The 26972-nt window shown below is 37.2% G+C and overlaps 2 protein-coding genes across 7 annotated transcripts in view; one reads left to right on the top strand and one right to left on the bottom strand.

Annotated features, from left to right (window-relative positions):
- Positions 1-15315, bottom strand: part of EAF2 (ELL associated factor 2) — a 53522-nt gene extending 38207 nt beyond the window's left edge. Inside the window, exons 1-3 of one of the 2 annotated variants that reach the window (XM_024769257.1) lie at positions 15116-15315; positions 8168-8262; positions 741-877 (exon numbers count right to left, since the gene is read on the bottom strand). In XM_024769257.1, coding sequence (XP_024625025.1) covers positions 741-877; positions 8168-8262; positions 15116-15224 — 341 coding nt within the window. In that variant the 5' untranslated portion in view covers positions 15225-15315. The remainder of the gene's footprint in view (positions 1-740; positions 878-8167; positions 8263-15115) is intronic. The other variant, XM_024769258.1, reaches the window with a different exon arrangement.
- IQCB1 (IQ motif containing B1) overlaps positions 14030-26972 on the top strand; it is a 46875-nt gene continuing 33932 nt past the window's right edge. For 2 of the 5 annotated variants that reach the window (XM_024769248.1, XM_024769244.1), the window contains exons 1-5: positions 15462-15523; positions 16009-16091; positions 20576-20687; positions 20919-21081; positions 23186-23315. In XM_024769248.1, coding sequence (XP_024625016.1) covers positions 20588-20687; positions 20919-21081; positions 23186-23315 — 393 coding nt within the window. In that variant the 5' untranslated portion in view covers positions 15462-15523; positions 16009-16091; positions 20576-20587. The other 3 variants (XM_024769247.1, XM_024769245.1, XM_024769246.1) reach the window with 3 other exon arrangements.

Genomic DNA, 26972 nt, shown 5'->3' with positions numbered 1-26972 from the left:
AAAAAACATGTTAATTAATGCACTGCCTATTCCCCCAAAAAAACAATTTGAGATGGCTATGTTCTCTTATTGACATTCTAAATAGAATTATCTGCTAATCCAATTAAAATGTGGAAGTTCTGAGGTTAGTATTTGTATAGGAAGTTCTCCTTTTTCTTGCCTCACATTTTCTAAGTGCTTGATAAAATTTTACTACTGATAATGAAATTATTTTGGAGAATGTGTAATGGCTCCTTTTAGTCCAGTTCTACAAAAGTATCTACAGTAGAATAAAAGACGTACCTACATGTAAGAAAACATATAGAAACAAAACAAGCTTTTAAATATCATAGGGAGAAATGGTAAAAGCTTCTGGCTAAAGGATCTTCACCAAATTTAAACTTGGAAAAAGATCAAAACATTTTTGTAGGGCTTCCCTGGTGGCGCAGTGGTTGAGAGTCTGCCTGCCAATGCAGGGGACATGGGTTCATGCCCCGGTCCGGGAAGATCCCACATGCTGCGGAGCAGCTGGGCCCGTGAGCCATGGCCGCTGAGCCTGCGCGTCCGGAGCCTGTGCTCCCCAACGGGAGAGGCCACAACAGTGAGAGGCCCATTTAACGCAAAAAGAAAAAAAAAATTTTTTGGTACCAGACAGAAATAACCCTTATGTAATAGTGTGACTTAATCCAATAACTTTTTTCACTGACATTCTCTTAGCAATTTATGTGTTGATTAAATAATTTATTTCATTAACCACATACCTTGTCCTTTTTACAGTGATGTTGCTGCTGAGTTTTTCTAGTCGACATTCCCCAGTATCATGGTTAATAATCAAAATGCATTCTTTTAAGTAAGGTTTCTTTGAACCTTTGAAAACAGTTACTGGTGTAGTTGAACCCTGTTTAAAAAATTAATTATTATTACTTGAAATTTATCATAGAAATTCAGTTGAGAGGGCCTTTGAGATCTTCTTTCTCAATCTATTGATATACTGTACTTCAAGTCACCTAACTGCCTAAATTTACTACTCTGGCAATAAGGAGTATAGTAAAAAAGACAGATGAAGAGAGGCTGAGATCTCAAAATTGTTGTCTTGAGGAAAGGGAACAGAGGAAGCAGCTGCCCTGAGCCAGTAAAGATTTGTTTCACAGATCTTTGTAGACGTGGTCTACAATAGGAAATTGGGATTCAATTCTAATACAACCAATATACTTTACAATAAGGGAACAAAAGTCCTGAATTATATTTCCTACTCTTCCTCTTCTTCCTTCCTAAATTTAATTTTTTAAATCTGGCATTTTATTAAAGGGGGGCTTCCCTATGCAGATTAAGGAAAATGAATGTATCAGGGAACATATGTTACATTAAACTCACTGATCAATTTTAGCGTTCTTAAAAGTGGGACAACCAGACATTATGTGCTTCATGATGTGATATAAAAGAAAGTATGCATCACCTATAAAGTGTTCTTGCCTGAAAAAAAACCCACAAAGAATCTGTCACCAAGGCTTTAGAAATAACTACCAGTTTATAGGAAATATGAGGAAGGAGAAACAAGTTACATAATCCCAGACAGAAGTAATTTGAAATCCAGAATGTGGGTATATTCTCTAGGACAATTAACCTGGTTTCTCCAACAAACCAGTGGCATAAAAGGGGGGAGGGACTTTTACAGAATAAAAGAGATAAGAAACATCAGAATACAATATAGGAATATAAAATAGGTAAACAACAAGGAACTACTATATAGCACAGGGAACTATACTCAATATCTTATAATAATCTATAATGGAAAAGAATCTGAAAAAGAATATATATGTATAACTGAATCACTTTGCTATACACTTGAAACTAACAGAACTGTAAATTAACCTCAGTAAAAATAAATAAATAAAAATACAATATAGGGATTTTATATGGATTTCTAGGGAGAAAAACTGAAAAAAGACATTTTTGAAACCATCATGAAAACATGAATATGGACCAAGTATTACACTTAATTCTACTATGTGTGATAATAGCAGGGTTACCATGGTACTTAGGTGAAAATTAAAATATCCTTATCAGTTAGAGATGCATACATAGCATTTGTGAATGTCTGCGATTGCTTTAAAATATGCCAGGAAAAAAGTAGGAAGCTCTATTAAAAAAAGATTAGCGGGTGGCGCAGTGGTTGAGAGTCCGCCTGCCGATGCAGGGGACATGGGTTCGTGCCCCGGTCCAGGAGGATCCCACATGCCGCGGAGCGGCTGGGCCCATGAGCCATGGCCGCTAAGCCTGCACGTCCGGAGCCTGTTGATAATTGTTGAAGCTCAGTAAGTACATAGGAGTTCATTATACTATTCTATTTTCCATAATAGAAGGTTAAAGAATCCTGGTCATTACTAATAACCTACATCTACCTATGCTCCTCTTCTATCCTTTGTCCCTGCCTCCCTCAACCCTGAAGGAATTTTATGTTTCTCATTCTCTTATTTTATCCCACATATATGTACCCCTAAATAATATATTGTTATAATTGCTTGGTTTTGAACTTTATAAAAGTACATTAAATTTTTAAAGCACTGATTATAACAATTTTGCCAAATACAATAGTAATGTTAGATCATGTTAGAAAAAGATGACTTCTAAAAAAGACTAAAGGGCCTATCATTTTTTTAAAAAATATTTATTTATTTAGCTGCACCGGGTCTTAGTTGTAGCACGTGGGATCTTCGTTGCCACATGTGGGATCTTCTTTGCGGCATGCGGGATCTTTTAGTTGAGGCATGCAGGCTGTTAGTTGTGGCATGCGGGATCTAGTTCCCTGACCAGGGATCGAACCCAGGCCCCCTACATTGGCAGCACAGAGTCTTAACCATTGGACCACCGGGAAAGTCCCAGGGGATATCATATTTTAAAAGTTAACAATCATTAGAGGCTTAACACATTACCAGAGGAGTATGAGATAAATTTGGCAATTGAGGATGCCATAAAAAAGGGGTAGGTTAGAGACCTCTGAGAGGCTGGGAGAGAAAATTATGAAACCAAAAGTAAGGAACAAGTTTTTCTAAAACAAAAATGATCTACAGGAAGTCAAGCATGCATAGCACATAGATAAGGACATATCTGGAGTGGCCCTAGAAGAGTGAGATGCAGAGCACTTAGCTGAAGCCCTGTAAGGTAGAGAGCCAGAAGCATGATCATGACAAAACTAAGTTGGGCCTACTTGGCTGATAAGTATATTTTTCAAACGTCTTGACTAAAAACAAGTGAGTAAGATACCCCAGAATAGCAACCCAAGGGCTCCAAATTACATTTAAGAGAGTCATGTAATATATTCTTCTTAAAAAATACTTGTATTCTTACTTAGAAAACATTTTGAAATACATTATTGTACTCTGAGTTTCTGAAGGAGGAGGACTGGATTAGAAATTTTTTATTGCTCCTAGCACCTGAAGTACCAAGCTCTTCACAGGTACTCAATGAATGTTGAATGTGAACAATATGAACATTTTTACCATAAATAACAAGTTAAGTAAGCCTTTCACAATCCCTGTACCTGCCTTCTATACTTTGAACAAGTTTTTTTTAATTAAACTTTTTTCCTCATTAAATTGAGCACCATTCTTATTTTAAATTTCAATTTCTGCCCTCTTATTTCATATTCCAAGAAAGGGGTATTAAACTATTAAGGTACCAGGAAACTCCAAAGCATATGAACTCTCTTTGCCTCTGAATAACTATGGAACACATCCTACCACCTCCATGTTTACTGCTATAACCCAACTTCAGAACCCAATCATCAGGTCACCTAGATTACTGTTATCCTCCTCCCTACTCTCCTTCTAGTTTTATTTCCCATCTGCTAACAGGCAAATCTGATCATGCCTGATTATGAATACCAGGAAAGGAAAGTAATCAGTAATGGAATGGAAGAGTACAATAGTACTCCCAAAGTAACATGAGGGAAAACAAAGAAAAAGAAAAGAAAGAAGAGACGCTTGACAAAATAAAGAACAGAAAAAAGAAAACAAATTAAAATAACCAATACACATACTATAAGATGATAGAAATAAAAATCAAGTATAAAAACTTTGAACTAAATGTGGATAGAATTCTAATAAAAATAGAAAGTGTCAAAATGGGTTTAAAAATGAAACAGAATATTCTGTTAACAAAAGATATACTTAAAATGTAAACTAAATAAAAGTAAGAGACACTTAGATTCCATGAACATGCAAACAAAAAGAAAGCAAAGGTGGCAATATTAATATTAAACAAGGTGGTATTTAACCTTCAAGTCACAGAAACAGGGTAAAAAATGTTTATTATACAATGATAAAAATATAATTCATTTAGAAGTATAACTGTAATAGGACGTTAAAATAGGAGTCAAGTCCTAAAATAAGCTGAAGTCCCAAGAACGTGGTAGGCTATTTTCCCATGTAAGCTTAGTAAAGTAAACTCAATGGAAAGAATCAGACTAGGCTCATCTTGGAAGGGACTTTGACCAACAGGGTCATCTAGGGTGGCATAGTAGCCATCAGACATATGGAACTCTCACAAGTCCAGGGTTTGTGGGCAAAAGTTGTTGAGCAACCACTAGAGATGCACTCATTGCATAATAGGAAGTGTAGCAGGAAGTTTCCTGTGGGCTATTTCATCAAAGCCCACAAAAGTACCTCACAAGATAGCACTAAAAATATGCCAAACTGGACAACACCAACAACAAATCATAACAGTCAAGTAAATCTTTTCCTTTCAATATTCAACATTTTGAAATTTTATAGCAGTCAACCATAGAGAATTGTTTACAAAAAAGAGAGATTTGTAAATGCCCAATATTAACCCCCTTAACAGTCTTCATTTTTATTCGTTTCTTCTATTTGATACTACCAAAGAAAATCTAGAGGAATGAGAATTAGAAAATCTACCCTATCGAAGAACCACCAGAACCTGAAGGTACTCTTAAAAGTATAATAATAAAAATTCTATTTTATGGAATGCCTCCAAGCTTCTAGGCATTTTCACCAAGACGATGAAAGCAGTTGATAAAGAAAATAGGAGAATATAAATGCCTCAAACTAATAATCATTACATTTCCACAAAATTAAGAACTGTGAAGAAATGTAAACCTCCTACTTATTTGAAGAAGTTCTTTAATGAAGGGGGAAAACTGCAGAAAATTTGAGAATATAATTTCTATTCTTATTCACAATTGTTCAAGGATTGTAGGCCCAGCAGAAAAAAAATTTGCTCTTAGCAAGTGGTAATTTTAACAATTCTCTTGCATTCCAGCTATCTGAAAGATTCACAGGATAAAATTCAAATTCTTTTGCATTACACATTAGGCCCTTCTTTATCTGATTCCTAAATACCATCTCCAACTGTGTCCCCATATGCACCCTTTCTTACCTAGCCATAGTGGCTTATATATAGTTCTTCAAATGTAATAGACTCTTTTGTTGCTTTGTCTTAGCCCACATCTTTCTTTTCTCTAAGAGGTCCTTTCCTCTTTCCTTCACCTGGGTAATTTCAACTCATCTTCAAGACAGCATATCCTGATGTCTCCTCTCCCTCCCCAGGCTGAATCGCCGCTCTTCTGTACTCCCACAATATTCTGTGTATACCTTTATGATAGTCCTTACATTACTAAATTTTAATCAATTATCTCTTATCTTCCTCATTAAATGATAATATTTTTTAGGACACCTACCACGTCCAGTCTACCTCTGTCTTCTTTTCTTATTTTTATTTTTGGTCATGCCACATGGCATGCTGGATCTTAGTTCCCCCAACAGGGATCGAACCCGTGTCCCCTGCAGTGGAAGTGTGGTGTCTTAACCACTGGACCGCCAGGGAAGTCCCTACCTCTGTATTCTTAACAGCTACCTAGCAAAGGACTTACCACACAGAAAGTATATGCATATATGGACTGTCTGTCCAACCGTCTCCCTTTCTCACGCACACATATACACACAAAAATATTGAGGCATAGTCATTTTGGACATATCTCTGGTGGGCTGAGGTGGGGAGGGAACTACTTTTTCCCAAATGATTTCTCTGCTATTTCATAAATTTACAATTTGAAGCTTGAAATTTTCCTCCTATAGTTGTCATTCCTTCAAGAAGTATTTTCAATTGAGACCAAAATCGAACACATGGTAGATGGTAACTCTTGATTAAAGCAGGATTGTGTGTGAATGAAAAAGGTTTATTAATAAATGTAAGGATCCCCATCTGCTTGGAGTAGAAAGACAATGCAAGGGATGAGGATGGGAGGATTGCAATTTGAGAAAATAATATGCTACGTGGCAAAGAAGAACTCATCTAAAGTTCTGCAAACCAATCATCACTGATCAATAATCCTATAATCTGAGACCAGGATAACAGGTGGTGCCTGTTATCCACCTGAGGCTTTTCAATAACTTTTAAGATTAAGTGAATGATTTGGGCTTTTCTTTAATAAACCTCATAAAGCAAAAAAAGCCTTAGATTATTGGGTACTTAATATCCAAACTACTTTAGAGACACCAGAATCTGAACACTTTTTAATAACAGAGTAATACAAAGGCTTACTAATCTACAATGTCTCAGACTGAGTTGATTTTTCATTTTCTTCAATTTCTAAGGGAGCAAATGAGAAATATACAATAAAATGCACCCACAAATTTCATTAACATTAGGGAAACCTTCAGAGGCAGCAACTCATACAGTCTGACATATAGGTGGGGTCTCAATATATAGTGTTGACAGACAAAAGGAAACAGATGGAAGGCTAGATAGAGGATAGAGAGCTTGCTTGCTATACCTCTAACCATGACAAGCCATCTCATAAATGTATACAAGAGAATGTGGATGAACTAGCACAAAACCATTCCTATTACAAAAGTTAAAACAATGTAAAAAAATCTCAGAAAGTCCAGTGTTTTCTATGTTAAAGTATAAAGTTAGTCTTGGTTTTCTTTGAGAATAGATCAAGTCAGTATAAAAGGAAAAAGAAACTTAGGTTGAATGCTAAGAAATTTCTAACTCAAGGACTGAGAAAACTAGAGCATACAACAAAGAACTTGCATATTTATGTAAACATTAGCATTACTTTGATATATCTGAAAATTTTTGAAATGGGCAAAATTTTGGTAAAGGCCTACCTGACCTAGTCTCTTTCTTTTCCAGTCCATTCCCTAAGTCATTGTTAAAATCACTCCCAAAGCACAAATTTAATCATGTTAGCTCTCTGCTTAAAAACCTCTAATGGTTCTCTAATACCTATGACATAATCTCAAAATTCTACATTACAACATAAAAGATTCTTTATAATCTGGTCCCAACCTACCTTTCCAGTCTCTACTCCTATCAATCATTTTTCATTATTCTGTAATTTACTACATTCATTCATTTATTCCACTTGTCCTTTCTCCATTTGGAGCCTTTCACATACTGTTCCTTTTGCCTAGAATATTCTACTCCTCTTATAACGGATGAAATTCCACTTGTCCTTTAAGTCTCAGCCCACATAGCATATGCTTTATGAAGCCTTTCAAGATTCCACCAGGCAGGGCTTCCCTGGTGGCACAGTGGTTGGGAGTCCGCCTGCTGATGCAAGGAACGCGGGTTCGTGCCCCGGTCCGCGAGGATCCCAGGTGCCGCGGAGCGGCTGGGCCCATGAGCCGTGGCCGCTGAGCCTGCGCATCCGGGGCCTGTGCTCCGCGGCGGGAAGGGCCGCGGCAGTAAGAGGCCCGCGTGTCGAAGGGGAAAAAAAAAAAAAAAAAAAGATTCCACCAAGCAGAGTATCTGATTCCATTTATGTGCTTAAACAGAATTTTGTCTCTGTTCTAATCTATAGCACTAGATAGATGTTTATATGTCTGTCTGCTGTAACAGATTAGGACTACATGGCAGGGCATATGTTATTATTCCTAGTTTGGAGAACAAAATCTGGCTCATAATAGTGATTTAATAAATATCTGTTTAGACCTCCAATTGTTTCAAATCATTTAATATGATAGTTCTTGAAACTTACAAAGTAAATTTTAAGAGTTTAAGATTGTTTTACTTGATAGTTTAAAATATGATTTTTTTGCTTTGCTATATTTATTAATTTTTAACTGACTACCACTACATGAATTGTACAATTATTTTCATTTAAATTTAGTGGAAATCCTGTAAAAACATCTATTTAGTTTAAATATATGGAAATACTCACTTCTATATTTGGTAGAGTAATTGTCACCTGTTCACCTTTGCCGACTTCAAGCTCTCCTTCACAAGAAGTGTCAATAGAAGCAGGTTTGAAGTCATCTAAAAATAGATATAGATACTGGTTTTTATAAGATGGAAGAATACCTGAATACCTGGGTATCAAAAATATGAGCATGTTTCAGAGTGATAAATCATTTTTCAATAGCCAGTAATTAAAAAGGCTTAGAAGAGTCTTAATATTGCAAACAAACAAAATACAATCCAGATTATTTGTGTATGTATAATTCTGAGAAAAAAAGAAATAGCTACACTCTAAAACAGTATTCCTCACTTCATGATCCCTTGGGATCCTGTTTAGATCAAGATGAACTAGACTACGATGTTCCACTGCTAAAAATGAAATAATGTCAGTATCTTGACAATTTTCTAAAAACCAATATCAGTAGAACATCTTCAATTTTCAGGTTTTTTTCTCCCCTAAATTTTTCTTAAACCACCTTGGGCTCCTACTACCACTTGTCTGCTGTCCTAGCAGAATACAAAATGAATGAAAACACAGCAAACACACATTCATGGGGAAAATTTAAAGAAAACTTATTCAGTTTAACAGCCTGAGTTTTTCATGGATACATACACCACTAAAAGATGTGTAAATTTAACCAAATCTGCCACTTCAGAAGAAATTAAAATAAGTTTTCATTTTGAATTAGATCATAATTCAACTGATGTCATTAAAATATATCACCTAGAGGGAACACAGGGTGCTAAGATATTTCACATACTGAGCAAGCTTAAAAACCTCTAAGATATGAAAGTCACTTAAAAATAATTCACATCAATATACATCAATGACTAATAAGAACCTGCTGTATAAAAAATAAATAAAATAGAGGGGGGACCTTGAATATGGCGGAAGAGTAAGACGCGGAGATCGCCTTCCTCCCCATGGATACACCAGAAATACATCTACACGTGGAACAGCTCCTACAGAACACCTACTGAAGGCTGGCAGAAGACCTCAGACCTCCCAAAATCATATGGGAACATATGTATATGTATAACTGATTCACTTTGTTATAAAGCAGAAACTAACACACCATTGTAAAGCAATTATACCCCAATAAAGATGTTTTAAAAAATAAAAAATAAAAAATAAATAAAATAAAATTCAAAAAAAAAATATATATATACATCAATGACTGAAAATAATTCTGATACAGAATTCCTTTGCTGTTGCCAGGTTATCTTCTGGTTTCTTTGCTGTTGCCAGGTTATCTTCTGGTTTCTTTTAAATAGAGGCTGGTAATCCAGATTTTTGTATAAAAGATCTTGATTTTTAGGTATTTACAACCAAATCATGTTAAAACAACAACTGTGTGGGTCAAAAAAAGCATCTCTAAAGTCAAAATCAGCTGATAGGCTATAAATCTATAACCTCTGTTTTAGTGTTTAAAAACAGATTTTTTTTCTTTATATCATTACTTTTGATCTTCACAACTCTCTGACTTGAATATTCTCACCCATATTTTACTGATGGTGAACTCCTCTAAAGTAATGAAGCCAGTAAAAGATAAGCGAGCAACTCAAGCCACACACTCTACCCAGCCCATATTATATAGCCTCTTTGCCTTAGATCCACAGTTCCAAACTTCTGTGTATATGCATGTGTCTGGAGGGGTGGTGTTAGGAGATGAGGGATAGTCATAAGTCCCTATCGGAATCTGATGAAAATTACAGACCAGCTACAGATCCTCTCTGCATAAAAATGCATATATGGGGACTTCCCTGGTGGCACAGTGGTTAAGAATCCGCCTGCCTAATGCAGGCGACACGGGTTCGAGCCCTGGTCCAGGAAGATTCCACATGCCGCAGAGCAACTAAGCCCATGCGCCACAACTACTGAGCCTGCACTCTACAGCCCACGAGCCACAACTATTGAGCCCGTGTGCACAACTACTGAAGCCCGTGCACCTAGAGCCCATACTCCACAACAAGGGAAGCGAAGCCACCGCAATGAGAAGCCCGCGCACTGCAATGAAGAGTAGCCCCCACTCGATGCAACTAGAGAAAAGCCCGCATGCAGCAACAAAGACCCAATGCAGCCAAAAATAAAAAAATTAATTAACTTTTTAAAAAGTAATACATGCTTAAAATATGCATATATGAACATACATATCAAATACTATATAATTTCAAAGGATTCACAAGCCCTTGAAGCCTATGCATAAATGCCTATAGTATATGTGATACCAATAACAGACAGAAATGTACTCAAAATATCTGTAGGTTTGCTTAATGAGCTGGAATTTATAACCAGTAAGTCCATCAAAACTATTCTGAACCTATTTATATTTCTAATTATTATTGTTAGAATAAATTCCACATTTTATTACTTGTTATATTAAGTAATGTTGTCTTTTATTTACCTTCACACAAGAAATTTCTTTTTAAGTATACAAATTTTGAGATTCAAGGGGTTAAATATAGCTCTAGAACTACAGAATTTGTTGAATAATCTGATGTTCATGCTTTCCATATGTTTTCTAATGTCAAATGTATTCTCTTCTAAGTTGGAATGATTCCAGACTAAATAGTTTATTTCTTTTGGTTCTTCTTGGTTTGGAAGCCTCACCACTAATTTTATCGTTTATTTTCTCTGGATTTCCTTCATTTATGTTATTTTCTTCAGATTTACAATACAATTAGTTATATTACATAAAGAGTGGAAAAACATTTCCTGCCTTATTCTCAACACTTTTCCTATCATTGTTGATCACTTCTCTGACTATTTTGGCTGTAGCATCACACAATGTCAATATCTTCACAAAAGAGTCCACAATTAGTAACATAAATTTATTTCCTGGGATCTGAACTAATTCAGCTAACTCCAAAACCCATACCCTTTCCAGTATACCACACTAATCAGAGAACATTAATTGTAAATGTAATTTCAATCCTATTTTTCATTAGTGTACTTTCTAATGTGTGCCCATACCAAAGCTTAACAACCAGTTTTTTGGGAGTGGCTCTACTTGGTGCCTCAGACAATATTCCTGTAGTCACTGTCCATGAGCTCATCATTTCATGACAGGAAAAAATGGTGTCATTTACAAACTTAGGAATTTCAATCTTTATTCCCTTATCTGGTTATAAATTGTAAAACTAGTACTAGCTCAAATCCAAAATTTATTCTAATGGGTCCTATTGCTCAAACTCTTCTACCCAGTGAAGCATCTGCTGTTAAGCATTAAGTTTATCATTTACAGAACATCCCATGTCTTCCCTACCACATGCCAGACTGTTTTTGATAGGTTTTACTGCCAAGCCCTGATAAATGCTTTTTTCTCACTGTTGTGGCCTCTCCTGTTGCAGAGCACACGCTCCAGACGCACGGGCCCAGCCGCTCCGCGGCATGTGGGATCTTCCCAGACCGGGGCACGAACCCGCGTCCCCTGCATCGGCAGGCGGACTCTCAACCACTGCACCACCAGGGAAGCCCGATAAATACTTTTTGAAAGTCTAGGTAAAGTACATTTATTGGCACTCTGCATACACACATGAATATAACCCTTCAATAATAATGGTGACTACTATTTATTCTCTACCATGCACCAAAAACTGTGCTAAGTTGTTTATACTATCTTACTTAATCCTGAAACTCTGAAATGTAGATATTACAATTTCCATTTTACATTTAAGAAAACTGTGACTGAAAGCTTCGAGAATATTACCAAAGTTAAATTACATATATAGGTGGTGGAGGTCAGAATTCACATCCAGGTTTTTCCAAAACCTCAGTGTATTGAACAGGCATCATTACCCAAGTACATAAAGATAGAATACTACTTTCTCCCAGGTAACATTGATTTGTTATAAATTAGGTCCACCCTGAAGGGGATTAAGAAGTACAAGCCTCCAGTTACATAAGAAACAAGTCATGGGGATATAATATACAGCATAAGGAACATGGTCAATAATATTGTAATAACTTTGTATGGGGACAGATGGTTACTAGACTTATCTTGGTGATCATTTCATAATGTATGCAAATGTCAAATCATTACGTAGGAAACCTGAAACTCACATAATATTGTATGCCAACTATGTTTCAATAAAAAAAATTTTAAATAAATAAATGTCATGCTAAAATATATTTGAACCATCCTTACAAATTATCATGATACTTTCAATATATATCTTTACAGCCTTACCTGTTAAAAAAAACTTAGATTTAGAAAGATATTTACATTTAGTGAATGAACGAAAGCTTCAAGCATTATGTAAAACATATTGAAAATATTGTATTTTTCACATATCTATCAATTTAAGGGCAGTTCATAATTTTAATAAAAAATGATAGAATGGCTGAATTTATTGCTTCATTCTATAGATAAGATGAGCTCAGCAACTTAAAGTGAATTGTCTATTTTACATAGTTAATAAAAAGTTGAAATTAATGTATTATCTGTGTGTATTTCTGTTCTACTTTATTACAGAGCTTAAACATGAGTATATTTTTCTGAAAATAGAAACAAAGTTCTTCTTCAGTTCCCCGAGGAAAAAACATATCTTTACATGTAGTAGTGATAATTAAAAATACTAAACACTTTTGGTTTTCAGAAAGAAAAATGTGCAATTTTTTAAAAAAATAAATAAATCATATCCACCTGCCTGTATGAAAGTCTATAGTTTCCATCCCTCACTCTGAGTCCTTAAGGATGAGAATCATATGGGAAATGAACCTATCCTCAAGGATAATGATTGGTTTTCTTTTAATAAATCTAGAAAGGTTCTGTCTGCTTCAACAAGAATAAAACTAAGGGCTGAAAACCTTTCTGATGTCTTCTACAGGACTAAAGGTGTATTCAAACATTTGGGTTTTTTGTGGTTATTATTATTGTTGTTTTGTTTATTTTCATTCTTGTAACAGGACCACCCAATACTCTGATTCTGAAGACATGATTCCAGCATTTTGAGAACTTTTATAAATAAAAGGCTTTGAAGCACCTGCAAAGTGCTTTTCGAAGGCTACTTCTTATTCACTTAATTTGAGGCTTATGCCCTTAAAAAGAGACTATATACCCAAATTACACGAAAATAGATTCTTGAGCAAATTTGTGTAATCTCAAACCTTATCATTAAAAAAACTGATACTAAGATTACTGCATACCTGAGAAAGAAGAGGAAAGGAGAGGGAAGTTATTACTTGAGAGAAAGGCATGGAGAAACCAGGTAAGAACTATATCATACTTCTGGAAAATGGGGCTGAAGAAGGAGAGAAACTGCACAGCCAGCACTAGCTGTTTCAAGGTCTTGGACCACAAAGTATGGTAAAGAAGGGACAGTGTTGAAGATCTGTTTGCAAATATCGCCCCCATTTATTCTATCAACCGGATATTAATTTTGCTTAATAAAATCCTTTCATAAAATGTAAATATATCCTTGGAGAGTTAAACTTATTGGTTCTTCATACCTTTACTCTGAGTTACTGTAATTAGATTGTGTACAACTTAAGTAAACTTTTGGAGAATGTGAGTTTTAATTGAAACGTGGAACACTTCAGAGTAAAAACCATAAAGATCTCTGAACAGTCAGTCTAAGGACAGAATGACTGAGAAGGGTGGAATGATGAGACACTAAGGAAGGGCAGGGCTAGAAAGAGGAAGTGAAAAAATACCTACTTTACAATTTGGCCACAGAAAAATAAGAGGTTATGATTCAATGATCTCAAAGTTTCCTTCCCACTCTATAATTCTATGAGGGCTATTATGCAAAAAATGAATGTTTTACATACCAAATCATAATATACTATATTTTCCTTCCTGGAATCTACACCATCCAACTATTAAAGCATCCAACTATTGAAGCAGGACTGAGGTAGCCTCAATAACATAAAAGAGAAAAATGTATCAAAACTAGTTCCAGAGAACAAAGGGAAACCAAAAGGAGGAATCACAGGGGGTAAATATCTTTCTAATAAATTCATAACACACTCTTCAGTACAGTGATAATCAGTATTTGATAAGTGACTGAATGAAATCAGGGGTCCAAAAGAGATACAGATTATTAGAATCATCCAGAATATTTCTCCAGGAACACAGTAAATAAGAACCCTCATCAGTCAGACACCAAAAGTGAAGAAAGGAGAGAATGTTTTCCTACCAGCCTAAAGGCATTTTCATCAGCCAGACACCAAAAGTTAAAAAGGGAGAGAATGTTTCCCTACCAACCTAAAGGCATTTTCCCTTCCCATTTCCCTTTGCCCCCTTCCATTTGTCACCTTATTACAGCTGTTCCTTGAATAACACGCACGGGTCTGCACCGCACGGGTCCACTTACATGAAGATTTTTTCCAATAAATAGAGTATCTGTATTTTCATCTTACAGATCTTTAAATTAACGAAGTGTGGGGAAAAGTCTGTGTTCCATTAGAGAGCACAATACGTGTAATGAAAAAAACTACAGAGTTTGAGTCCTGATTCTACCCAAACGGCTTCAGCTTCGGGATCTTGGGTGAGTCATGTATCGATTCCTTCGTTTTTGAGGCAGAGATAGCAGTCCGTGGATTTTCCACTGTGCGGGGTCGACGTCCCCAACCCCTGCGTTGTTCAAGGGTCAACTGTATACTTTCCTTACCACCTCTGCATGATCCGCCAGTCACGTCTGCCTCCACCCATAGTCACCCCTGTAGACCTCCTCCACAAAGCGTCCCTTTCTACCTGCTGGTCTTACCTAAATCTCTCTGCTCAGAATTACCCACACCTGCTCGACCAGGCTGCTTCCATCGGCCCCCTAGCACTCCGGACAGGGCAGCGGGTCGCGCTGGGCACCGCATTCTCCCATAGAATAAGGGGTGGGGGCCTCTGTTCGAACACGACTTGGAGAGAGTTGTGCTTCCGCACCCCCATACCCAGAGCTCCCCCCGGTTTCCCCGGGGGTCGTCCTCACTCACAGCGCACAGTGTGGAAGGCGCAGCGCGGCTGCTTCTCAAAACTCTCCCCTAACTTGAGAACCCGCTCGCGACTGTCAATATGCGAAGTTCCCGCGATTCCATTCATCATTCTCCTCCGGCTCCAACTCTGCCTCGGCCACCGACGCTCGCTACCCTCTGCCAACTCAGCCTGAAGAACAAGCGCTCGGCCGCCGCGGGCGTAGCCACTATAGCCTCCGCCCCGCGGCCGACAAGCGCGGTCCCACCGGGCCTCTCGCGTGCTGATTGGCCTCCTGGAGATTGGCGCCCCGCCCCTTGGCCCCGAGGCTCCTGGTCCTGCAGCCAGGCTCCATTTCCCACGTTGCGACGCACGCAGACCCCGCGGTGGGGGCGGGGTTATTCGGCGGAGCAGCGCGAAGCAGGACTGAGGTAGCCGACCTGACTGGGCGGCTGGGGAAGGAGGGCGCCCCGGCATACCGGGAGGCCCGGACCGCAGGCTTCTGGACCAAGCGACCCGTCTTGTAGGAGCTCTTAAAGGGAGAATCGGCCTGCTCCACGCCTTTTCTGTGGAGATCTGGTGTGGAAACTGAGGCGGGGGAGGGGCGGAGCCTGGGCACTAGGCCTGATGTCTTGTCCAAGGCCAGATAGCACGAAAGCCGGCTCTAGAATCCGGAGTAGAGACGCCCGTGGCCTCAGAGACGCGGTCGGTGGACCTGACTGAAGGCGACACCGTTGCCTCAGCAATCGTTTTTTGACCTTATGTTCCAGAGGAAGTTCCTGGTGGTATAAGGACTGGGATAGAGGGAGGAGGGTGAAGTGGGGCGGGTAAAAAAGTTTCAGAGTTTGGAACTGCAGACATTTAGGATTACTTGCAGCTGGAATCCATTGGGTTACCTTCTTTATCTTCTTCACAGTGATCTGTGGCGGCGGTAACGGCACGGCCCTGAAGACCGAATTCCCAAAAGATCAAGGCCAGACCTTGTGCTCTGGCAGCAGGGTAATAGCATTAATAATTGAAAAATCATTGTCTTTTTTTTCATTTTTTCTGTCAGAAGTTCGTGAGTTTAAGGGTAAAGATGAGAGAAGTGCTGTATTAGAAGAGAAGCATCCAAGAGAAGGTTCACAAATGGTTGCCATAACAGTGGTGGTTTTTCAGGGTAATTACGTAATCCGAAAACTTTCTTACTTAACTGCTACCTTCGCCAGGTTTGTAATTTATTGTTCCAGGCAGGTAGATGAATGTGTCTCTTGCAGCCTATCCGCTTGTCCAAATTCTACTCTTTTAAGGCGGACTAAGACTGGTCCCTGTGGTAGTTAAGCGCTCGGGTTCTAAAGCCAGAATCTTTGGGTTTGAACCCCAGCTTCATACTCTGTACAGTATGACTTTGTGCAAACCAAAGTTAAGGATGCTGATCATTAAAATGGGAGGAAAAAATAATAGTACTTATTATACCTTACAGTTGTTGAGAGGATTAAATTAGTACAAGAAAGCATTGAAAACAATTCATGGGATAAAGTAAAAGCTCTCTGAATGGTTATTATTTTTGAGACTTTACTGTCATGCAACATTTTAGGGCCATCTTTGGTGGTTGCCTTCTTTTCTAAACCTTGAATTACTCTAGGAGGTAGGAATTATTATTTTGTTTACAGGTAAGAAAGCTTGTTCATGTATACCCTGTCCTCTGACTCTGTGGTCTTTATTCTTATCATCTGTGTCACCTATTTGGCCTGTAATGTATTTTACATAATTATTTTATTTTACATATGTGTGTATATAGGTCTGTGTGTATACTTTTCTTTCCTAACCAGAAGGTGAGCAGGAAATCTGTCCTATATAAAATCTTTGTGAACCTTGGGTCTATCATAGAGCCCTACGCATGTTTGGTGGTGGTGATGATGTTTTAGTGATGTTTTATTATATTAGCCAGAGGGGAAGAACAGTGTTGTGAATCTATTTTACTTTAAAAAGTATTTCAACCGGAAGTCTGAGGTTTCCATTTATAACCAGGAGAAAAGCAGAGCATCAAGAAATTGAGGTTTTGGAATACCCAAAGTTTGTGCATTTATTCATTGTTTCAACATATATAAATACTAAGTACCTACCACGTGCCAAGTGCTAGTTTAGCCTCTGGGAATATAACAGTGAACCAAAGAGGTAAGAAGGCAGCCACCAAGAATGGTATGAGTTTTGCTCTTGTGAAGCTTACCTTCTAATGTGAATTTTCTCTAAACATACATCTAAATGAAATATGTTGTACTAGCCCAGGAAGAAACAAATAGACTAATGGACTAAATAAAATCTAAAAATATACCCAAGTGACATTTCAGATTGCTTCTCTTGTATCTATTCATGATAAATTATCTCAGAAATTTATGATAGCTGTGTGCATTTGTTCTTTTTACACCAATCTGTAACCTCATCTGACGTTATAGCTTCCTATCTTAAACCACTCACAAAAATAACTTACATTTGTATTGAAGATATAAATAAAGTATGTTTATGAAGATATAAGTAAAACAAAATAATAAAAACAGTAGAAAAAATTAGATTATATTTTAGCTCTTAGGGTAGGGAGGACCTTTCTAAGCATGACACCAAAGGCAAAGTCATAGAGGGAAGATTGTTATACTTGACTACATAAAAATTGTAAAACTACGGTAAAACCATAATCAAGCTTTAATAAATAAACAACAGATGAGGATAAAGTGTTTATAGCCAATATAAAAGATAAAGGGTGTATATCCATGTATGAAAAACTTAAAGCTTCTACAAAAGAATAAGATAAGCCAATAGAAAAATTGTTGAGGGATGTGAAGAGAAAATATATAAAAGAATAAATGGCCAGTGAACATGCAATGTGCTGAACCTCCCTAATAATCAAAGAAATAGAAATTAAAACAAGATGATTGGGCTTCCCTGGTGGCGCAGTGGTTGAGGGTCCGCCTGCTGGTGCAGGGGACGCGGGTTTGTGCCCCAGTCCGGGAAGATCCCACATGCCGCGGAGCGGCTGGGCCCGTGAGCCATGGCCGCTGAGCCCGCGCGTCCGGAGCCTGTGCTCCGCAACGAGAGAGGCCATGACAGTGAGAGGCCTGCGTACCGCAAAATAAAAAACAAAAAAACCAGAACAAGATGATACCATTTTTCACCTAGCGGATTGACAAAAATGTAAAATATAACATTAGGTACTATTGAAGGCATAGTAAAGTGAGCACCCTCATACATTGTTGGTGGAAGTATAAATTGGAACACCCATTTTGGAGAAAAATTTGGTATCTAATCAAAAATTTTAAAATATGTGTCCTGCCACCCAGCCATCTGACTGCAAGGGAAAAATTCATCCCACAGAGTACTATCATGAGTACCTAAGACATATACTTCGATATTCATTGCAGCATTGCTTGTACTAGCATACACTCTGAATGACTTCCAGTAGAGGAGATGTTTAAATATATTTTGATACTCTCTTACAAAGGAAACATAGCATATTGCAGCCATTGGAAAGAATGAGATAACTATATCCACTCTCCTAGAAAGTTTATGTGCCAAGAGTTGTGCTGGGCTTTCTTTAAAAATGTTTCCAGAAAACTTGTTTTTTAATGATCTGTATTTTACCTAAAAAGGAATGATTTTTGGATCCTGTATTATGGCCAACTCTTTTTTTTAATATTTTATTTACCTTATTTTTGGCTGCATCGAGTCTTAGTTGCAACATGTGGGATCTTTCGTTGCGGTACGGAAGCTCTTCGTGCCGGCATGCGGGCTTCTCTCTAGTCATGGCCTGCACATTTTCTCTCTCGTTGTGGCGTGGGCTGCAGAGCATGTGGCCTCTGTAGTTTGCGGCACGCGGGCTGTCTAGTTGAGGCGTGTGGGCTCAGTAGTTGTGGTGTGTGGGCTTAGTTGCCCCACGGCTTGTGGGATCTTAGTTCCCCAACCAGGGATCGAACCTGCATGCCCTGCATTGGAAGGTGGATTCTTTACCACTGGACCACCAGGGAAGTCCCCAACTCTTTAAAGGGTGAACTGTGGTGCCAGTTATGAAGAATAATAACTTAAAAAGTGAGAAGTAGGTTATTTGGGAATATGTTTTGTGTTTCTTTACTCTTTTATGTGGGAAGGAATATAATGAACATTGTAATGGAAATTGGATTCATACTGATCTGGATTTGAATACTGACTCCACCACATGCTTGTGGAACCATGACAAGTTTCTTAACTTCTTCAAACTTTACTTTTTTTTAATCTGTAAAATGTAGGTGATTAAAGGCTCTACCTCATAGTCCTGTTGTGAGGATTAAATGAGATAATGCATATGAAAGCACTTAGCACAGTGCTTAATTCATAGTAAGCACTTAATATATGTTAGTATTTATTATAAATAAGTTAAGATTATACTTTTTTTAAAATGGTATCTTTGAGCTTTGAATGCCTTAATTAAAAGAATTTAATTTTCTTTAAATTTTTTAAAGAAAAGTTTTAGCAACAAATTGAATTGGGATGTGGATTTTTTTTTAAGATAATTGATTTATTCACTACGCTATTTATAAACAAGCTTTGGTTATCTTATAATAACATTTCTGAATTGTGTGTTGGGAATCCCCAGGACCAACTCCAGGTTTAGTAATTTGCTAGGAGGGCTCATAGTTCTCAGGATATAATCATAATCATAGCTATGATTTATTACACTAAAAGGATACAAAGGAAAATCGTCAAAGGGAGAAGGCAGATGAGGTGAAATTCAGAGGAGAACAGGTGCAAACTTCCAAGAGTCCTCTCCCATCGGAGTCACATAGGACATGCTTAATTCCTCCTTCAGTGAGTTATAGTAACATGTTGAAGTGTTGTTTACCAGGGATGCTCACTAGAGACTCAGTGACAAGAGTCTTTATTGGAGATGGTCATGTAGGCATCCTCTGCTACCACATATCAGAATTCCAGACTTCAGGAAGGAAAGCAGGTGTTCAACATAAACCACATTGTTTTTACAAACAGTTTAGGCCCAGTGAGCCAGTCGTACTAGGAAATTGGTGGAAACCCTCCTGAAATCCAAGTTCCTAGACATCAGGCAAGGGCCAACCTTGTAAGGAGACCTTTAAAAAAGATATCAGTCTTAGGCCTGTATTAGCTCATTTCTGCACACTCAGTTTCTCTTTTATGATGAAAGAAAATTAACTCCTAACCTAGGGTTGTTGTGCAGATTAGGGAGAGTGAATGTGAAGCACCCAGCACAGTTTCTGACTCTCAGAGAGTACACAATAAACAGTACCTAGTGTAGCTGTTACAGTATGTTATAAGGGTCTTTAGCTCTTTTAGAGGTACACTAGTTGGAAAAACCAATTTCTCCCTATAAGGAAGAAATGAGAAAAATCTACCCTTCACTTCTTGAACCAAGCAAAGCTGTTGTCATTTATATTTCAAACATTATTTAGGGGGTGAATGTTTTAGGCTGTTGACCTTTATTTTTCTGATTCTGTCAAATATAGGTGGTATGAGAAATGAAGCCAATGGGTAGAGACCCAAGGATCTTATCTCTAGCTGCTGAAGTTGCAGTAAGTCCTGAGCAGAATGTCCCTGTTATACTGTTGAAGTTAAAAGGTAAGAAAATCTTTTTGTGATCGGCTGACACTTTAACAAAACAAATTCCATCATGGGTACAATTTTAGCATTTGTTTTTAATTTGTTCAGTGAAATCTTAACACTGTGATAAAGCAGTGATTTCTTTTTCCTTTTTAATGTATTTTTAGTCATTATTCAACCTATAAAAATATGGATAACTCTTGGATTTATTGAGCAAAAATAAGTATATCTTATTTCCTTTTGCCTTAGAGATAATAAACAACACACCTTTTGGAAGCTCAGAGTTGAAGAAAGTCAAACAAGATATATATTGTTATGATCTCATTCAGTATTGCCTCTTGGTCCTCAGTCAAGATTGTTCTCGAATCCAGGGTGGTTGGACTACAATTTCCCAGCTTACACAGATATTAAGGTAAAATGAACAATAAATCAGCTTCTTGTTGAGGGATATAGTAGTAGATTCTTTTTTTTTTTTTTTTTGCGGTACGCGGGCCTCTCACTGTTGTGGCCTCTCCCATTGCGGAGCACAGGCTCTGGACGCGCAGGCTTAGCGGCCATGGCTCACGGGCCCAGCTGCTCCGTGGCATGTGGGATCTTCCCGGACCGGGGCATGAACCCGTGTCGCCTGCTTCGGCAGACGGACTCTCAACCACTGCGCCACCAGGGAAGCCCGAGTAGATTCTTAATTTCAACATTTGCTTTCTTTTCTTCATCTGGCTAACAAGCATTGGCAACCTCCCATGGTATGTTATGGATGTACTTTTCCTTCATACTATATATTATTATTCCTAACTGTATTTGTGAATATTTCACTGTCAATTTCACTCCATAAGCTCTACGAAGATGGTGATCTTGTGCTCACCACTGAATCCCAAGGGCCTAATAGACTAAAGACTAAAGAATATTGAAGAAATAAAGAGATTAAGGCACTGGCTTTATACTGGAAAAACTTACAGTAGACATGGGATGACAGTCATGTGGATTTATCATACAAGGCAGAATGAAATAGGTGCTGAAATGAAAGGCATAAGCAAAAGACTGCAGAAGAAAAGATACAGAAACTTCATTTCACAGTGTATTGGTATAGCTGTCTCAACTGTATATTTCATTAAGTAACCCAAATCATGTCAATAAATTTAGAAGCAGCATTTACTGATCAGTAGATGCTAGGTCAGCCATGCTAGAAATTATGAGAAAAGATCAAAATCTTTTTTCATATAGGAGGCAATAAAATAAATCAGGTGTTCTCAGTGTCTAAGCCACTTCCTAATTAAGTAACTGAAAATGTGCAGTACTAGTTGGATCTTAGCTTTTGAAACTGCCTATAATTAAACATAGATAGATAAAGGCCAGATTCAAGGTATACAGTTAGGAAAAACAGTTAACACATGTAATATTTTTTTAATACCTTAATTTTCAAGATTAATTATTTCCTTAAGTAAATAAAGCCTTATGTCTTTGTGTTGTTAGATATGTTAGCTCATGGAAATATTGATGGAGCTAGGCTCTCAGAAGTGGACTCCAAGTCTTAAGAAATCCCCATGTTTGTGAACGTACAAAAAATGTATTTCATTTATTAACATTTTCAGTGAAAATAGTACTCTTAATTAACTTTAGAAACCAAAGGGAAAAGAGAAACTGGTACATGTGAGTGTAAGTCTATTGACCTTAGGAACTGATATGCAAAAAAAAAAAAAGACACTGAGCATTAGTCAGTTTTTAGTGTACTCAGTATGTAGTCACTGTTGCTTATCAGTGTCTGCACAAGCCTCTAACATCGATACTTACATATTAGAGTACATACATAGAGACCATTCTTGGATTGGGGACTTTTTTTGGTATTAGTCTGCACAAATAATTCTTACCGTTGAGGCTTTTGAATATACTCGTTTCGTACCCAGGGGGTGACTTTATGTGTGGTTTCAAGAGGACCCATTTCTCTAAATAACCTTCTCTCTTTCAATGTATATTGTAAACTGTTCCTACTAGACTTTTTGCTGTCTCCTCTTCTGATGTAGGGAATGTGCAGTCAGATATTTTTCAGATTTTAGGAAAGTAGATCTGTTGGAAAAAATTGATAATCTGTCCCTTGTAGACTAATGCTACCCTAGCTGTTTTTCAGCTATCTGATGTGTAAAATGTATCAGTTAACACATATGTTACTCTTGAATGGTATTCTATTGCTTTTAGAGTGTGTGTAGCCCCTTCACTGAAAACTTGCCTCTTTCTCTTTATTGTGAGCCAAGTGTATTTTGTTTCCTGAAGGATTGACAAGTAAGTTTTTAGGACAGGTAAGGCCTAGCTCTAAGTACAGGCAAAATCCACACCACTGTTTACTTGTTACTTGTTAAGAAAGTTGTTACACCAATTTTCCTGTAAAAGTTCTTTATTGGCTTGGCAACAAAAGAAAGATACTAAAAATTCTCATTAAGGCATGGTGTCTATAGAAGCTTTAGCATTCATCTAAAATTTATAATTAGCACAAACTGAATCACAAACTTGTGCTCTTATTTCAGCCATTGCTGTGTGGGCTTGGAACCAGGAGAAGATGCAGAGGAATTTTACAATGAATTACTTCCATCAGCTGTAGAAAATTTTCTGGTTTTGGGGAGGCAATTGCAAACATGTTTCATCAACGCAGCTAAGGTATATGTATTTATTTAGGTTTTTTTGTTTTGTAGCCAAAACAAGTTAATTCTTGAGACGATGTTCCACATTGTTTTTTCAAGTGTGCAATATTTGGCTGAAAGTACAATTAGAGTAATGGATTCAAACATTTTGAAAGCTACGACCAAAAAAAAGAAAATCTCTACATTTGAAAATTTTAAAGTGCCGACTGAAGCATATTGTATGGCAATATGCTTTTTGAAGGATCTGTTTTACTACTCAGTTTTGAGCATCACCCATAGACATTTATTTCCATAACATTTTCCTAAAACATACTTTCTACTTTAATCAGTAGTGGAAGAAAGTATTGTTCTTTAGGCCCAAGGCTTTTCTCAGTAGCTCCAATGGTGAAGAAGAATAAAGGTGCACTTTCTATATGCTCCTTCAGATCCTCTCTAGTCAAAATGTTTCAACCTCAACATTTGGGTTCATTTCAATCCAACAAGTATTTCTTGGGTGAATTATGCTGGATGCTATATGTACTTTTTTTTTTTTTTTTTTAACCTATGGATCATTTAGAAGTTTGTTGCTTAGTTTCGAAATATTTGAGGGTTTTCTTGCTGTTTTATTGTTACCGGTTTCTAATTTAATTCTGTCATGTCAGATAACATACTCTGTGTCATTTCAGTCCTTTGAAGTATTTTCAGACTTGTTTTGTGGCACTCCATATGTTTTATAGTGGTGAATGTTCCATCACAAGCTGTCCTTGCTTTGCACAGTGCTGTCTTAACTGAAATTCATGGATATCAGGGACATGTAAAGCTTTTGATATATACAGATTTCATTTAACATGGTACCATGCAAAAGCAAAGACTCCCTGTATACCTGAATGTGAACTCCTCAGTTGTAGTGTGTAATGTTCTGTAAATGTCAATTAGATCAGTTTGGATATAGAATATATAAGGAGTGATAAGTCCACAAGGCTGAAATTCCACGTTGGAAGAGTTCTTGGCTATATGTACATTTGGGCCTACTGCCACATCAGAGATAGAGCAGATTCAAAACTTTTGTGAATTATGAAGGGAAATAATGTAAGTCACTATAGGATGTTAAGTTCGATTTGAGATGCTTTGGGTATATAAGGAATACACATAGTTTTGCCTTTAAACAACTCTCAGGCTAATAAAGTAGATAAAACCTCTAGGTATTTCTTATAGAAAACATAAGACAGGTATATTTTTATTTCAAAAAAATAAGTTTAAAAAGTTTAAGAGTGAAATTGAGCAAGATATACAACAGTGGACAAAAAAGTGGTTTGAGTATGAGAAGTATTGTTGGCAGAGAATTTAACTTAGTGGTAGAGTATATGGGGCACAGATGCCACTTCTACCATCTCCATTGACATTTTGAGGGATGCTAGCAGTAAATAAATCTTTGCATATTTGCTAGATATAATTCAGTTCAGTTAAAGCAACATGAACTATAGAAATTGTGTTGAACTTGATTTCTTTTCTGGCTGTGCCACAAACTAACTCTCGGTTCTTGGACAAATCACTTGATTTCACTCCACCTCAACTTCCTCCTTTGTAAAATGAATTTCCATCTCATGAATAGCTCAGACCATTATGAAAGCTTTATGTTTTCTTCAAAGCACTTTTATTTAATATTCCCCACTTAAAAGCAATAATAATTATATTCTTTTCATTTATACAGTCCTTCAATACTTTTCATAATACTTTCTTATTCTTAGTCATGGTATTTGTATAGAGATAAAAAACAATTAGTATATACATCAAAGGGAGTAAATCAGCTACAAAAAAAAGAGGGCCACTTGACCACAGAACAAATTAAAATGGTGAATAAAAAGAAAATGACGAGAGACAGGATTCAGTGCACAGGGCCAGGAGGACACAGAAGTGTCCAGAATCCAGGCAGGAAGTTGCTGTCTGAGTCCATGACTCAGGTTCCAGTGGAGCAGGTACTGGTATGGTAGACAGGCTGGTAGGGCAGGAGGACCAGCTCTCCTTGGTCTGAAAGCCCAGCCTCTGCCACTGAGCCCATCCAGTTCTTCCTGTCACACTAGTTTTTTTTAACATCTTTATTGGAGTATAATTGCTTTACAATGCTTCAAGTCCATTCTCTACATCTGTGCCTTTACTCCTGTCGTATCCCTAGGTTCATCAAAACCATTTTTTTTACATTCCATATATGTGTTAGCATACGGTATTTATTTTTCTTTCTGACTTCACTCTGTATGACAGACTCTAGGTCCATCCACTTCAGTACAAATAACTCAGTTTCATTTCTTTTTATGGCTGAGTTTAATGATTAGTGATGTTGAGCATCCTTTCATATGTTTGTTGGCAATCTGTATATCTTCTTTGGAGAAATGCCTATTTAGGTCTTCTACTCATTTTTGGATTGGGTTGTTTCTTTTTTTGATATTGAGCTGCATGAGCTGCTTGTAAAATTTGGAGATTAATCCTTTGTCAGTTGCTTCATTTGCAAATATTTTCTCCCATTCTGAGGGTGGTCTTTTGACTTGTTTATGGATTCCTTTGCTGTGCAAAAGCTATTAAGTTTCATTAGGTCCCATTTGTTTATTTTTGTTTTTATTTCCATTACTCTAGGAGGTGGGTCAGAAAGGATCTTGCTGTGATTTATGTCATAGAGTGTTCTGCCTATATTTTCCTCAAAGAGTTTGGCCTTACATTGAAGTTTTTAATCCATTTAGAGTTTATTTCTGTGTATGGTGTCAGGAAGTGTTCTAGTTTCATTCTTTTACATGTAGCTGTCCAGTTTTCCCAGCACCACTTATTGAAGAGGCTGTCTTTTCTCCATTGTATATTCTTGCCTCCTTTTTCAAAGATAAATTGGCCATATATGTGTGGGCTTATCTCTGGGCTTTCTATTCCTGTTCCATTGATCTATATTTCTGTTTTTGTGCCAATACCATACTGTCTTGATTACTGTAGCTTTGTGCTATAGCCTGAAGTCAGGGAACCTGATTCCTCCAGCTCCTTTTTCCTTTCTCAAGATTGCTTTGGCTATTCAGGGTCTTTTGTGTTTCCACACAATTGTAAAATTTTTTGTTCTAGTTCTGTGAAAAATGACATTGGTAGTTTGATAGGGACTGCATTGAGTCTGTAGATTGCTTTGGTAGTATAGTCATTTTCACAATATTGATTCTTCCAATTCAAGAACATGGTCTATCTCTCCATCTGATTGTGTCATCTTTGATTGCTTTCATCAATGTTTTATAGTTTTCTGCATACAGTTATTTTGTCTCCTTAGGTAGGTTTATTCCTAGATATTTTATTTTTTTTGTTGCAGTTGTAAATGGGAGTGTTTCCATAATTTCTCTTTCAGATTTTTCATCATTAGTGTATAGGAATGCAAGAGATTTCTGTGCATTAATTTTGTATCCTGCTACTTTACCAAATTCATTGATTAGCTCTAGTAGTTTTCTGGTAGCATCTTTAGGATTCTCTATGTGTAGTATCATGTCATCTGCAAACAGTGACAGCTTTACTTCTTCTTTTACGATTTGGATTCCTTTATTTCTTTTTCTTTGATTGCTGTGGCTAAAACTTCTGAAACTATGTTGAATAATAGTAGTGAGAGTGGGCAACCTTGTCTTTTTCCTGATCTTAGAGGAAATGGTTTCAGTTTTTCACCATTGAGAATGATGTTGGC

The sequence above is a fragment of the Neophocaena asiaeorientalis genome, unplaced genomic scaffold (genome assembly GCF_003031525.2).
Source record: "Neophocaena asiaeorientalis asiaeorientalis breed wild unplaced genomic scaffold, Neophocaena_asiaeorientalis_V1.1 scaffold671, whole genome shotgun sequence".
Taxonomy (NCBI): Eukaryota; Metazoa; Chordata; class Mammalia; order Artiodactyla; family Phocoenidae; genus Neophocaena; species Neophocaena asiaeorientalis.
The sequence above is the reverse complement of the archived record's forward strand: the minus strand, read 5'-3'. Positions and strand labels throughout refer to the sequence as shown.